Source organism: Nelumbo lutea, chromosome 1 (genome assembly GCF_056320005.1).
Source record: "Nelumbo lutea isolate HS-2025 chromosome 1, American lotus-T2T, whole genome shotgun sequence".
NCBI lineage: Eukaryota > Viridiplantae > Streptophyta > Magnoliopsida > Proteales > Nelumbonaceae > Nelumbo > Nelumbo lutea.
The window spans coordinates 14,144,329-14,157,982 of NC_142684.1; the positions used below are offsets into that span (position 1 = coordinate 14,144,329).

Here is a 13,654-nt window from a genome sequence, read left to right on the forward strand (position 1 = left end):
CTTGCCCCGGACCACTAAATCCTTCAGGCTGATCCATATATATTTCTTCTTGTAAATCCCCATTAAGGAAGGCGATTTTTACATCCGTTTGATGTATAATCAATTTATATATAGATGCTATGGCAAATAGAACCCTAATGGTTGTTAATTTTGTTATCAAAGAGTGGGTGTCAAAATAGTCTACACCCTCTTTTTGTTTGTAACCCTTTGCTATCAGTTTTGCCTTAAACTTATCTATGATTCAATTTGCAATAAAACATATATGAATAAAATCCAATTTGATACTGGATAACACATCAAATTTATACTTGAAGTTTTAATAATCGGATTAAATAAATGTTTGTACTTGATTTATCTTCAAAACTGAGAAAAAGTGGTTGATAAATGTTTGTCTAAGATTTATTGACAACTAGATGACACATCATTGAAACGGTAAATAAATACTTAACCACTAGGGGAAGCGTTAAATTGAAGCTTCCCCCAAATTTAACGCTTCCCCCAACGGTTGTCTTGCATGCAAATCAACACAAGAACTATGCATGCGAAATAGCATGATAAGACAAATACTGATTTAGTCATTACATGGCACTGTTTTTCAAATAAACGGAAACCATACCACACACACGGTAAAATGGCTTTAGGGCCATTTTTAATACATATTTGGCCCAATAAGTCTTCCTGAGCCAGATTGTTCAACCCAGGCCCAACCCAAGCGTGTCTACGTTAATTTTTGGCTGAGTGGGTTAATTAGATAGATCAGAGTTGATTTCGGGCCCGGTCTAGGTTTGGGCCCAAGGCCTGCCTTTTACTTGTAGGATTGGGCCTGGATATGACCCAGCACACCCAAATTGTACCTTTATTGATACAAAGCTAGCAGTAACGCCCAGATGGCCAGATATTTCAACAAAGCTAGCACTTCTTCGCGGTGAGTGGAGGAGCAGAAGATTTCCATCCAGGCGATGGGGACGCAGTTCGCTTTCCCACTCAAAGCGTCTCAATTGCTGTCTATCGATGGCGTTTCTTCTCCTTTCTCCTGCTTCGGTTGTCGTAACAGTTCTGTATACTGTAAAACCAGTAAGACTTCATTTGGTTCAACGCAGGGCAAAGGTGTGGAAGAAGAAGCATTTTTAATGGCTTCCAGGAGATGTCCCAGTACCATCAACAACTTGATTTTCAATAACTCGAATATTAGTTGCAGCAATAAAGAAGAAATTTCTTGTGAAATATACAACATTTCGATTCGTAATTACTGTAGAGAAGGCGATATTGATAAATCTATGGCGTTGCTTGCTCAGATGGAGGCTCTGGGGATTCGTCCCAATTTTATATCTTACACTTGTGTAATTGAAGCTCTCGGAAGCGTAGGTCGGACTCTTGAAGCAGATGCTATCTTTCAGGAGATGAGGTGGTGTGGTTTTGAGCCGAGAGTGAAAGCTTATAATGTTCTGCTCAAAGGGTTTTTAAGGAAAGGGCTCTTAGGGCTTGCAGATAGAGTTTTGTTCGAAATGGGTGATCTGGATATTGGACGAAACCAAGAAACCTATGAGATTCTACTCGATTACTATGTCCATGCTGGTCGGTTGGATGACACCTGGTCGGTTATCAATGAAATGAAACGAGAGGGTTTGAAGTTGAATTCTTATGTGTATAGCAAGATTATCAATCTTTACAGAGACAATGGAATGTGGCAGAAAGCCATGGACGTTTTGAGGGAGACGAGAGAAATGGGGGTGCCACTTGATAGACGAATCTATAACAGCATAATCGATACGTTTGGGAAATATGGTGAACTGGAGGAAGCTGTTGGAGCATTTGAGAATATGCAGAAAGAAGGTATAAGACCTGATATAATGACATGGAATTCTTTGATCCGGTGGCACTGTAAGGCCGGCGAAGTCGGTGGAGCTCTTGAGTTCTTGACTAAGATGCAAGAACAAGGGTTGTATCCAGATCCCAAAATTTTTGTTAATATCATTAGCCGGTTGGCAGAGCAAGGGAAATGGGATGCCATTAAGAAGAACTTTGAGAATATGAATCATAGAGGGTTGAGGAAGAGTGGGGTCATTTATGCTGTTCTGGCAGATATCTATGGGCAATATGGGAGATTTCAGGATGCTGATGAGTGCTTATTGGCCCTGAAGTCAGAAGGTCTAAAGCCTTCAGCAAACATGTTTTGTACATTAGCAAATGCTTATGCTCAACAGGTATCTTTATGTTTTTGTTGGCCCCTCTTTCCTTTTTGTTTCTCTATTATATTGAACATTGTGGTTATGAATGAATTCCTTGAATTGCATAGGAACTTAAGAAGGTAGCCGGGTAAGTAATGCTACTTCCCTTCTTGCAAATTGATAAATTGCTAAGATGGTTTCCCATATCTCTTATAGATTTACTAAATTGCACCATGGGTCCACAGGTTAGTCATTTAACAGTATTTGGGGGTATTTATTATTTAGTACTTTGAGATTTTGAAAAGCAATTTCAATGAAATCCAATTAATTTTTGTAACTTGTAATACCATCTAGTTGATATTAGTTTCTATGTCGGATGTGCTTCAATATATCAGCTTTTGGTCGTAGAGTGTAAATAATTATAGACCATTTTCTGGGTTGAAATTTCATAATTTTAAAGTAATCCTATCTATTTTTACTCTGTATTTGATCCATTGGTCTATAGGACTATGTGATTAACTTAACTTTTGAGTGGCTATTTGTGATTTTTCATAATGGCATTGCAACAGTAGATGATTAGACAGTGTTCCCTTGTAATGCAGATAAAGCAGGTTGCATAACTGCTGTTTCAATCATTATTCCATATGTTATTAAGCTGCATTTGACTGATAATAATAGTAATTTAGTACTTTTTGATTATGGCATTGCAACAGTAGATGACTAGACAGGGTTCCCTCGTAATGCAGATAAAGCAGGTTGCATAACTGCTGTTTCAATCATCATTCCATATGTAACATTTGTTATTAAGCTGCATTTGACTGATAATAATAGTAATTTAGTACTTTTTGATATGGCATTGCAACAGTAGATGACTAGACAGGGTTCCCTCGTAATGCAGATTAAGCAGGTTGCATAACTGCTGTTTCAATCATTATTCCATATGTAACATTTGTTATTAAGCTGCATTTGACTGATAATAATAGTAATTTAGTACTTTTTGATTATGGCTTATCAATTTATTTACCACAATTTTTAAAAATGTGGAGGCATTAGATGTGGTTCTAAGACATTTAGATTTGTAAAGCATAAGCCTGGAGATGGAGGCTCAAGCCTTGCTGGTTACCAACTTTTAAGAATATCAAACTAAAGTGAAGAGTATAGAAATATGCATAAGAAGAGTATATTTAATGTGGAAAGCACATAAATGAACATAAAAATGTACATAAACAGAGGAGATGAGAATATTAGGAGCTTCAGAGAAGGCTGTCACAGTGGGAGTCAGACCCCTGTCACATTCTTTCAAATTATTTTGTAACTATTGAAAAGCATAAAATGTTAAATAATACCTCAAATGGCTTTAAATATGTTAAAATTTATGTATAAGTATGTATGTATATACAAACAAAAGGCATCTCAAGTTCTGATTATTGTGCTTTAGACTTTCGGGCTTGATCCTCAAGGTTGAGATTTGAGGTGTTTTCCTCAAGCCTCACCTTAAGGTGAACCCCAATGCATAAGCCTCATAAGCTTTTTAAAATGATGATTTAGTAATATCTTATTGGAAATTTAGAAAAAGGTAACTACAAATTTTTATGGATATTATAACTATTATAAGGGTTAATTACTTATATATACCCTGAACTTTTAAAAACAACTTACATGTACCTTGTTGACCTTTCCAAGGTTAAGTCTAACAACTTCTCAAAAAAGAAAAACAGTCTAAGAATCAGTCCACAGGTGAAAGCCATTTAAACAGCCACTTCGCTCTATTAATTTCTAAATATCTCATTTTTCAAATTTAAAAATAACAGAAAAAATGTGAAAACAGTTGCTTTAACCGCCCAGTTGGGGAGGAGGCTGGATAAGAACAAATAAAACAGGGAAAAGTGGAAAGCCATTGCAGACCATACCCTAACCTGCACAGACACCATAATGGACATTGCACACCAAATATATGTAATCCTTTACACCCCAATGAATTCATTATCCATCCCCCCCCCCCAGGAAAAAAAAAAGAGGTGTTAGTGAAGGGCTATTTCGGTCTTTGTACCTGTTGAGAATGCTGAGTACTATTATGTTAGTTTGAGTGCCTCTTACTTAAATAATGGCACTTATGTCTTTTCCAATTACATTAATAATATAATAACAGGTTTGGCCGAAACTAGGGTTGACTTTTTCCTTTTTTCGAACCAGACTTTTTCTCTTCTCCTTCTTCTTTTTTCCTTCTTCTTTCCTCTCTTCCTTCTTGCTGTTTACTTTACTTTTCAGCTAACAAACAAAACAGACTTCTAGGGTAGGCCGAACTTCAACATGGTATCAGAGCAACATTAAACAAATCAGACCTATTATTATATTATTAATGTAATTGGAAAAGACACAAGTGTCCTTATTTAAGTAAGAGGCACTCGAACTAACATAATAGTACTCGGCATTCTCAACGGGTACAAAGACCGAAATACCCCTTCACTAACACTCCCCCTCAAGCTAGTGAGTATATATCATATAATCCCAGCTTGTTACATATGTAGTCCACTCTCCCCCAACTCAAACCTTTTGTAAACAAGTCTACCCACTGATTTCCAGTATTAACATATGCAGTCTCTATCACTCCATTCAGCACCTTCTCTTTCACAAAATGACAATCAACTTCGATGCGCTTGGTTCCTTAGAACTTCATTGAAAGAGATATGAACCGTTGCCTGATTGTCACAATAGAGCTTCATTGGAGTACTGATGTCATATCCTATCTCCTGTAGAAGGTTCCTTAGCCATACTAATTCACAAGCAGTATGTGCCATGGCCCTATATTCTGCTTCTGCACTGCTTCTTGCCACAACTGTTTGTCTCTTACTTTTCCACGTTACCAGGTTACCCCCTAGAAAGGTGCTATAGCTTGTGGTAAACCGTCTATTAGACATAGAACCTGCCCAATCAGCATCGGTGTATCCTTCTACTTCCAGTTTTTCGCCACTTTTGTATAGCAAACCACGACCAGGAGCTCCTTTCAAGTACCTCACAATCCTTAGCACTGCATTCCAATGTGGGACCAAAGGTTTCTTTATGAACTGACTCACCACACTAACCGCAAATGAAATATCTGGCCGAGTAATGGTTAGGTAGTTTAGTTTGCCTACAAGACGTCGGTATCTGTCAGGGTCTTCAAATACTTCACCTATATCATTGCTCAGCCTCGTATTTGTTTCCATAGGTGTCTCAGTCGGTTTAGTACCCAACAAACTCGTTTCTTCCAGTAAATCAAGCACATATTTCCTCTGACACAAATTAATGCCATGCTTAGATCTTGCTACCTCTATGCCCAAAAAGTATTTCAATTTGCCAAGGTCCTTTGTCTGAAAGTGTTCCTGTAGGAATGCCTTCAATCTGTCAATGCCCATTTTATCATTCCCAGTCACAACGATATCATCTACATACACCACCAGTAGTATTTTGCCTGCCGGAGAGTCATGACTGAAGACAGAGTGATCAACTTGGCACTGTTTCATGCCAAACTTCTTGACCACCTCACTGAACCTACCAAACCATGCTCGAGGGGACTGTTTAAGTCCATATATAGCCTTCTTAAGTCTACATACCTTACCATCCTGCCCCTAAGCAACAAACCCTAGTGGTTGCTCCATGTAGACCTCCTCGAGCAAATCACCTTGCAAAAAGGCATTTTTGATATCTAGTTGATGTAGAGGCCAATCATACATAGCTGCAAGGGAGATGACAACACGAACTAACCCTATCTTAGCAACTGGGGAGAATGTCTCTGTGTAGTCAATGCCATAGGTTTGGGAATACCCTTTTGCAACCATCCGCGCCTTCAGGCGCTCAACACGACCATCTGGCAAGTACTTAACGGTATACACCCACTTACAACCAACAGCCTGCTTCCCAGGAGGAAGAGCGGTGAGGTCTCAAGTGTGATTATGATGGAGGGCAGAGAGCTCTTCTTCCATAGCACGACACCACTTTGGAGAGGTAAGGGCTTCCTGGACATTCTTAGGAACAACCACCGAGGATAACAAAGAGATGAACTGTGATGGGAGGCGGAGAGGTGAATAAGGGAAACAAAATTGGAAATAGAGTGAAGGGTGCAGGTGCGTTTACCTTTTCGTAAGGCAATAGGAAGATCAAAGTCGGAGGCTGGTGTCAGATTTGGAGTCGGATTTGTTGACAGTGATGAAGCCGGAGGAGGCGTAGCCGGTACATGTGGGTGATGTGTATACACGTGACGGATAGGTGGACGGTCAACGGACGGTGGCACCGGAGGCAAGGATGTAGGCACGACTGGAACCAGCGGAGGAGGATCAGCCAGAGGAAGGGGAAGAGGAGGAGGTGATGTGGAGGAAGCAGCATCACCGGACCCCACGAAGAACGAAGTAGACTCGAAGAAAGTAACATCAACACATACCAAAGAACGACGAGAACTAGGATGGTAACACTTGTACCCTTTCTGAGTCCGGGAATAGCCAAGGAAGATGCACTTAAGGGATCGTGCATCTAATTTGTCAGTCCCGGGACCCAGCTTATGGGCGAAGCAGACACACCCAAATACCCGAGGATAAAGCGGAAACGGAGACATGTTGGGGAACAAGACACTAAAAGGAGAACGACCATCAAGAATAGACGTGGGCATCCGATTAATTAAGAAACAAGAGGTGAGCATTGCATCACTCCAAAAGGATTTGGGAACATTCATGTGGTGCATGAGTGAGCGTGCCATTTCTACAAGATGTCAGTTCTTTCTCTCAGCAACCCCATTTTGTTGTGGGGTTTAGGTACATGAAGTTTGGTGTATAATGCCATGTTGGTCCAAGTATTCTTGAAAAGATGAAGACAAGTATTCACGACCATTATCAAAATGGAAAATTTTGATGTGAACGCCAAATTGATTGCGGATCCCAGCATAAAATTTCTGGAAGATGGAAAATAATTCACTTCTTTCTTTCATTAAATAGAGTCACGCCATTCTTGAAAAGTCATCAACAAAAATAACAAAATATCTGTGTCCATTATATGACATCACTTTATAAGGACCCCAAACATCTGAATGAATTAAAGAAAAAGGACTCGACACACGGTTATCAACCCTAGAACTAAAGGGAACACGATGGTGTTTCCCAAATTGACACGACTCACAATCTAGAATAGAAAGCTGACTCAATGAAGAGACCAAGGACTTTAGCACTTTCAACGAAGGATGACCAAATCTACAATGCCATTGGAGAGGAGAAATAGATGACTAAAGGGCCATTGACGTTCTTCCACCACCATCAAGGTAATACAGTCCACCGGCTTCATGCCCTCCACCAATCTTCATCCCCGTCTTGAGATCCTGAAAAACACACATAGAGGGGTAAAATGTAACGGAGCAATTAAGGGACTTGGTCAGCTTACTAACAGACATAAGATTAAATGAAAGCTTAGGTACATATAAAACAGAGAATAGGGACACAGGGTCTAGGTCAACATTGCTAACACCACGAATAGATGATGTGGAGCCATTAGCAAGGGTAACAGATTGTGATGTTGAGCAATGAATGAGAGATGAAAACACACATGGAGTTCCCGTTATGTGATCGGAGGCTCCAGAGTCAATAATCCAGGGGTTGGGTGTGGATGCCAAACAAGTCTTACCTGAGTGTGCAAAGGTAGTTGTGTTCTGCTGCGACATGGATTGAACAAACCTTTCATACTCATCACGAGGAACACTCACCATCTCCTTGCCTGGACCACTTGAAGAGGTAGAAGGCATCTGGTCAGCTGACCGGTTCTCCTGTCTAAAGCCGGAACTGGTGTCACTAGCCATGGCATGGTTGGCCCACGTCGAGGGTGGGCCATGTAAGTCATAGCAATAGTTAATAGTATGTCCATCCAAACCACAATGAGTACACCTCCGTGCCTCCAGTACGACCCCCACCACGGATATGTGTAGATCCACCACTACCTCTCCAGCCATACATTGGACCACTACTGCCACCACGGCCAGGTTGGGCTCCTCGAGCCCCACTTCTGCCATCTCATCCTCTCGACACTGCAAATGCTGATTTATCTGAGATATTAGAGTTTTCCATAGATCCAATGGAAGTCCTCCGAAGACGAGCAAACACCTCCTCTAAAGATGGAAGGGCAGATCCTCCTAGTATCTGGGCTCATACTGGTTCATACTCAAACTTCAGCCCCACCAGAAACCGAGTCACATCAAGCTGCTCTCTCTGTTGCTGTTGAACCTTGACATCAGAAGTGAGAGGATGATAGACATTTAACTCATTATGGATATTTCTCATACTGGCATAATACTCCTCAAGGCTCTGATTTCCCTGTTGTAGATTGAAGTATTCCTGATATAGTTGATATACCCTAGTTGTATTATCCTGACCAGAATACAATTTCTTAGCATGATCCCACACCTCTTTCGCTGTGTCAAGAAACATGAAGTTCACACTAATTTTGGGTTCCATACTCTTCCACAACCATGTGATGATCTGTGCATCTTCCTGTTCCCAGTCTTCGTACTCCTAAGAACCAGTGGGGGGTTTCTCCTCTCTTATATGCTTTACCTTCTTCTTCGCCTTCAGAAAAACCTCTACAGACTTGGCCCAAGGGACATAATTCTCTCCATTCAGTTTAATGGAGGTCATTTGGACATTCAGGTAGTCAGTAGATATCATCACACTAGGTTTACTATCACTGTTATCAGCTATTGCCGAATTCCCTTATCACTAAATCCTGAGCACTACACACTGCACACTGCACACAGACACTTCACCAAAATTTGAACACTGATTTTAGCAATAACAAAGGCTGAAAGCTGTACTTGTAACACCACAAACCCTACTCTACAGCTACCGGAAGTTTCACCATTAAGTAAATACTACTTCCCTTCGAATCACACACAAACCAGCATAAACCCTAGCATACTGCAATCTGAAAACCCATCATACGATCTGTACCACACCTCTCATGTGTTCCATAACAAAAATTATGCATAAAAAAAAAAAAAAAACTCCTTACCTCATCGCCTGAATGTCAACCACACAAAGGAATGAAACACCACTGCACCACACGCACCAGCCCTACATTAATTAGGGGAGGGCTTAGAAACCACAGCAACCAATCACCAACGACACCACCGGAGGCATAGAAACCTCCAAGGGAAGAGGGCGATCACTCTTTTTCAGCCATTTTCCCAGTCTACAACCAACGGCTGAGAAAACAAGAGAAACCCTAGTTCGAATGCGCAGAAAACAGAAACCCACCCCCATCCTCTTCTGCCCCAGTTTGTTTTTTTGCAGTCTCCAACTCCCCCAAAATCGCAGACCAAGGCAAGGAGATCATTGCTAAAGTAGCTGTCGAGTTAAGATGTACTTGAGAAAAAGTGAAACCGGATGCTTTTACTTGAGAAAAAGTAAATCGGGAAAATTTGTTGCAGACCAACCCAACGCCATTAACAAACTGTTGCAAACCAAAGGAAGACCTTGTCTTGATTCATGAATCCCGATCTCTGTTCTGTTGTGTTCCTAGTCATTGTCATCATCTCTCTTGCCGATGGCCCCCTCTGTGCAGTGTGTGAGAATAATCACCAGAGAAAATAGACACCAGTGGGACAAGGAGGTGGGGTTAAAGTAGCCTATTTGATTAGGAGATGAGAGGAAGGAAGTACACGGGTAAAAAAGGGATTATAAAAGAATTTAACAGTGTATCAAACGGTTCTAACACTTTCTTTAACAGATGGCCTATTTGTGTTATGTGGGACCATCCTATACATGCATACATACATACATAAGTAGGTTTTGAAAGTTCAGGGTACATTTGAGTAGTTTCCTAAATATATAAGATATATATAACTAATTGACCCCTATTATAACTATTAAAAAGCATACCAAGGTATGACACCATTGTCACCAATATTTTCATTCTTTTAAGCTTTCAGCAGAAGAAACACACTTTTTTAGCATTAATTTTCCACATGGAACATGCATTGTATGTGCAATCCATTAGAGAAAGAGAGCAGAGTTTGACAATAGAACTTTAGTGGTAGAGTGGAAACAAGAAACAGGAAACAGAAGGGATATGATAAACTGCAAGGGTTAAAAGTGGAAACCTACGTATGAGAGTTGATGGAAAAGGGAGTATAGAGCATTTGTTTTTTTTTTTTTTTTGTTTTGATAGATGGGGAGTAAAGAGCATTCTTAGCATTTGAAAGTTTGAACATGAAGATTTCTGCATGTGTGGAGGTGTTGTGTCCACATTATATAGTAATAGATGTATCAGGATGCAACTAATTTGCTCTTTTCCTTTCCGTAGGTCATTAATGGATGAAAATCTTTTCTGAAAAACATCCACCAAGGCCTTACCTTTCATGGTTTATAATTTATTCTGTGTAGGGATTATGTGAACAGACTGTTCGGATTCTTCAGCTCATGGAAGCAGAAGGAATTGAACCAAACCTTATAATGCTGAATATGTTGATCAATGCGTTTGGTGTTGCTGGGAGACATTTAGAGGCATTATCAATTTTCTACCATATGAAGGACAGTGTAAGTGTTATTTACTTATTTTATATAACCTGTCATTACTGCAGAGGATAAGTTTTATTGCAAATTCTCTTCTTCCATTTAACTTTTATAGTCATTTTTTCAAGTACTAACTATGATTATTTTTTGTGAAGGGAATTAATCCTGATGTGGTTACTTACAGTACACTTATGAAGGCATTTATTAGGGCAAGGAAATTTGACCAGGTGTGCTTTATTCTTTTTTTTTTTTCTTTTTTGATAGATAGCTTTATTCTTCATTATGTCAACACGAATTAAAGCAAGAAATATGTTCTGGTTTCAAACCTTGAAGTTTAAATTGTGTTTTCATTTTATCTACCATCTTTTAGATCAATAAGAACTTTTCTAGTCAAACTGCTATGTTGAAATTTTAAACGAAGAGAATGTTCAACGAAATACCTGTTATGTCTTTGGGATTAGAAAGATCTTCAAATCCTTTACATTACAATACATGCAGTGAGACACCTGGCTGTGCCACAGAAGCAATGATTATTTATATGCGTTATTCTTGATGCTCCATGGAATCTCATGATGTGTTCACTCTGTTCTTCTCTTTCCTTTCATTTGCACTTCTGCCTACCTGATTCATTTAAGAGTTCTGCATCAGGTTCCTGGAATCTACAAGGAAATGGAATGTGCTGGATGCACTCCAGATAGAAGGGCAAGGGAGATGCTGCAGAATGCTTTGATGATTCTTGAGCAGAGGCATGGTGAGTATTCCATTTCCTGTGATGGATGTATTTTGGTGTTAGGGCTAATATATGTATACTTAACAGGTCCCAGATATCTTTATAATTCAGAACGTATATACTAATCCCAAAAACCACAATCACTTTCAAGAATGGAGGATGATACCTCAAAAGGTTTAGGTATGCTTTTTCCCCAGCTTGTTTTCTGATCTTTACACATCCTACCTTGTTTTTGTGTTATTTTATGGTTTTACTAGTGGAGGCAACCTGAAAGGGGATAATAAAATTCTATTGAAATATGTTCTATAATTTTAGGTGGTTGTGATTCTTAAGGTTCAAAATAACAGCCTTTCAGGTTTCTGTTTGGACTCCTATGAGTTGGAAGTTCAAAAATCAACAGTAAACACATGAATAGGGTACAAGGAGGTTGATTAGTTTAGATATGTCATATCTGCTTGACTTAAAATAAAGCTTTGTCCATAGAGTAAATATATCCACATGGATGTAGATCTCTTTGTTGAAAGTTCAGTGTATGAATTAACATTTAATTCTATGGAGGAGCTCAGCACGTAATAAGGTAATCATCTAATGTAAAACTTCTTCTGGTTACCTTCATGTTTGTAATTTCTGCATTACCAATTATATGGCTTGGTTGCATCTTTATGCACAATGATAAACTGTAAAAAATAAGAAAAGAAAATAAAGAATTTCTCTTATGCAATACTTTGGAGATGCTGCACTCCACAGTACTGTATTGCACTGGTCCAGGCAATTCATTCCTATATCCATAATTTGGTATGCATTAACCATTTTCACAAATCTTGCTTCATATTCCTAGTCCTTTTTGGTCTCTCATCTTACGTTCATTATTTTGAGAGTTTACCATGCAAGCTACAAAACAGAGAATCATCGTTAAAATTTCAATAATTTGTCTATGACTGTTTCGGATAAAAAATAAGGAACCTTCGAGTATCGCCTCTTTATAATGTTACTCGAGCCTATCCTGAAACAGAGCTGCCTTAACATTTTGGCTAATCGTTTTTTTTTTTTCTTCCTTCTTTCTTTGTTGTTTTTCTAACAGCATCTTTACTGGAAAAGTGGAATCACTATCATTTGGCATTGCAATCTTTAATGATTTCTTTGGGGATAAACTTGGATACAACAGAGCTACCCTTCCGTGATGCTTTTCATCAGCATACATCTACAACAAAATACGGAGATATATCCTAAACATGCCAAGACCCCAGATAGGACCAACATTGGATAATGGCCTTTATCCTCAAGTTCCTGGCAATACAGATTTGTTGGGGATTGGTGAGAAGGACTTCCATCTGTTGAGTGACTTTGTAGGAGATAGCATGATGGTGGATATCAAGAAAATCTCCTCCTACATTCATCTGATGGAACAAACTGAGTTCCTTCAACCTTCACCTCCTCAGGAATGTTTATTGTTGATCATCTTCCATGAGGATATGGAGGAATAGGAAGGGAATGATGATTTTGGACCCAGCACTGTTTTTACTTCATGATGTATATCAGTATCAATGGCTTAGAATGAGGTCAAATAATGAGGAAGGGTGAAGAACAGCTGAAACCAAGAAGAAACTGCAATCTTTTTAGGTGACAAATCCAGCTATATATATATATATATATTGGAAAATGGATGTGTTTATTGAAAAAGAGGGAGAGTTACCCTCGAGAAAAAGATATACAAAAAGATATGCCGCTGCTACTGGCAACAGGCTAACTCTATTCTGTGCATCAAAACTTTGCTGACTTGAAGGCACTATTAGATGCAATTATACCATTGATTACAAGTGTATCTAAAGTTGTAAAACTCCTTATGAGCTCTAGCTTGGCGGATACTCTAGCAGAGTAGGGAGCTGATAGACCCACTTTATTTTGTGCAATTTTGAAACATGTTGTAACCTGGGTCATTTAAAGATGACTTACCTTGTACTAATTTACTTACTGATAAATAAATGGATAGTTGCTGCTCCAATTTCCCCAGCATCCTTCCTATTGAAGAACTTTTGCCTCAAAAAGTATTGTTGTTTCTTTCTTGCCATAGAACCCAGCAAATGATAAAAGCAAGGATCATACAAATAATGGCACATCTCTTGATGAGCCCCCTTTGGCCAAGCAGATAGTAGTTTTAACTGCGACCAGCTTCTGTGAGGATCCTATATTCTCAACAAGGAAACTAGACCATGAAGAGTGTCATGGTTGTAGAT

General features: G+C 39.2%; 1 protein-coding gene across 1 annotated transcript; it reads left to right on the plus strand.

Moving 5' to 3' along the window:
* The first annotated feature begins 885 nt into the window (after nucleotides 1–885).
* LOC148873604 (Tetratricopeptide repeat (TPR)-like superfamily protein) lies at nucleotides 886–13,422 on the plus strand. Its single transcript, XM_088977113.1, has 6 exons — nucleotides 886–2,204; nucleotides 10,562–10,714; nucleotides 10,846–10,917; nucleotides 11,339–11,441; nucleotides 11,508–11,600; nucleotides 12,502–13,422. Exons 1-5 carry the CDS (start codon nucleotides 960–962, stop codon nucleotides 11,543–11,545), a joined length of 1,611 nt encoding a protein of 536 aa, XP_088833239.1. The 5' UTR covers nucleotides 886–959; the 3' UTR covers nucleotides 11,546–11,600; nucleotides 12,502–13,422.
* The last annotated feature ends 232 nt before the right edge of the window (nucleotides 13,423–13,654 follow it).

Coding starts and splice junctions, on each gene's coding strand:
- LOC148873604 (XM_088977113.1), top strand. CDS start 960: ATGGGGACGCAGTTCGCTTTCCCACTCAAAGCGTCTCAATTGCTGTCT. Junction 10,918..11,338: donor GGGCAAGGAAATTTGACCAG/GTGTGCTTTATT, acceptor GTTCTGCATCAG/GTTCCTGGAATCTACAAGGA. Junction 11,442..11,507: donor GATTCTTGAGCAGAGGCATG/GTGAGTATTCCA, acceptor TATACTTAACAG/GTCCCAGATATCTTTATAAT.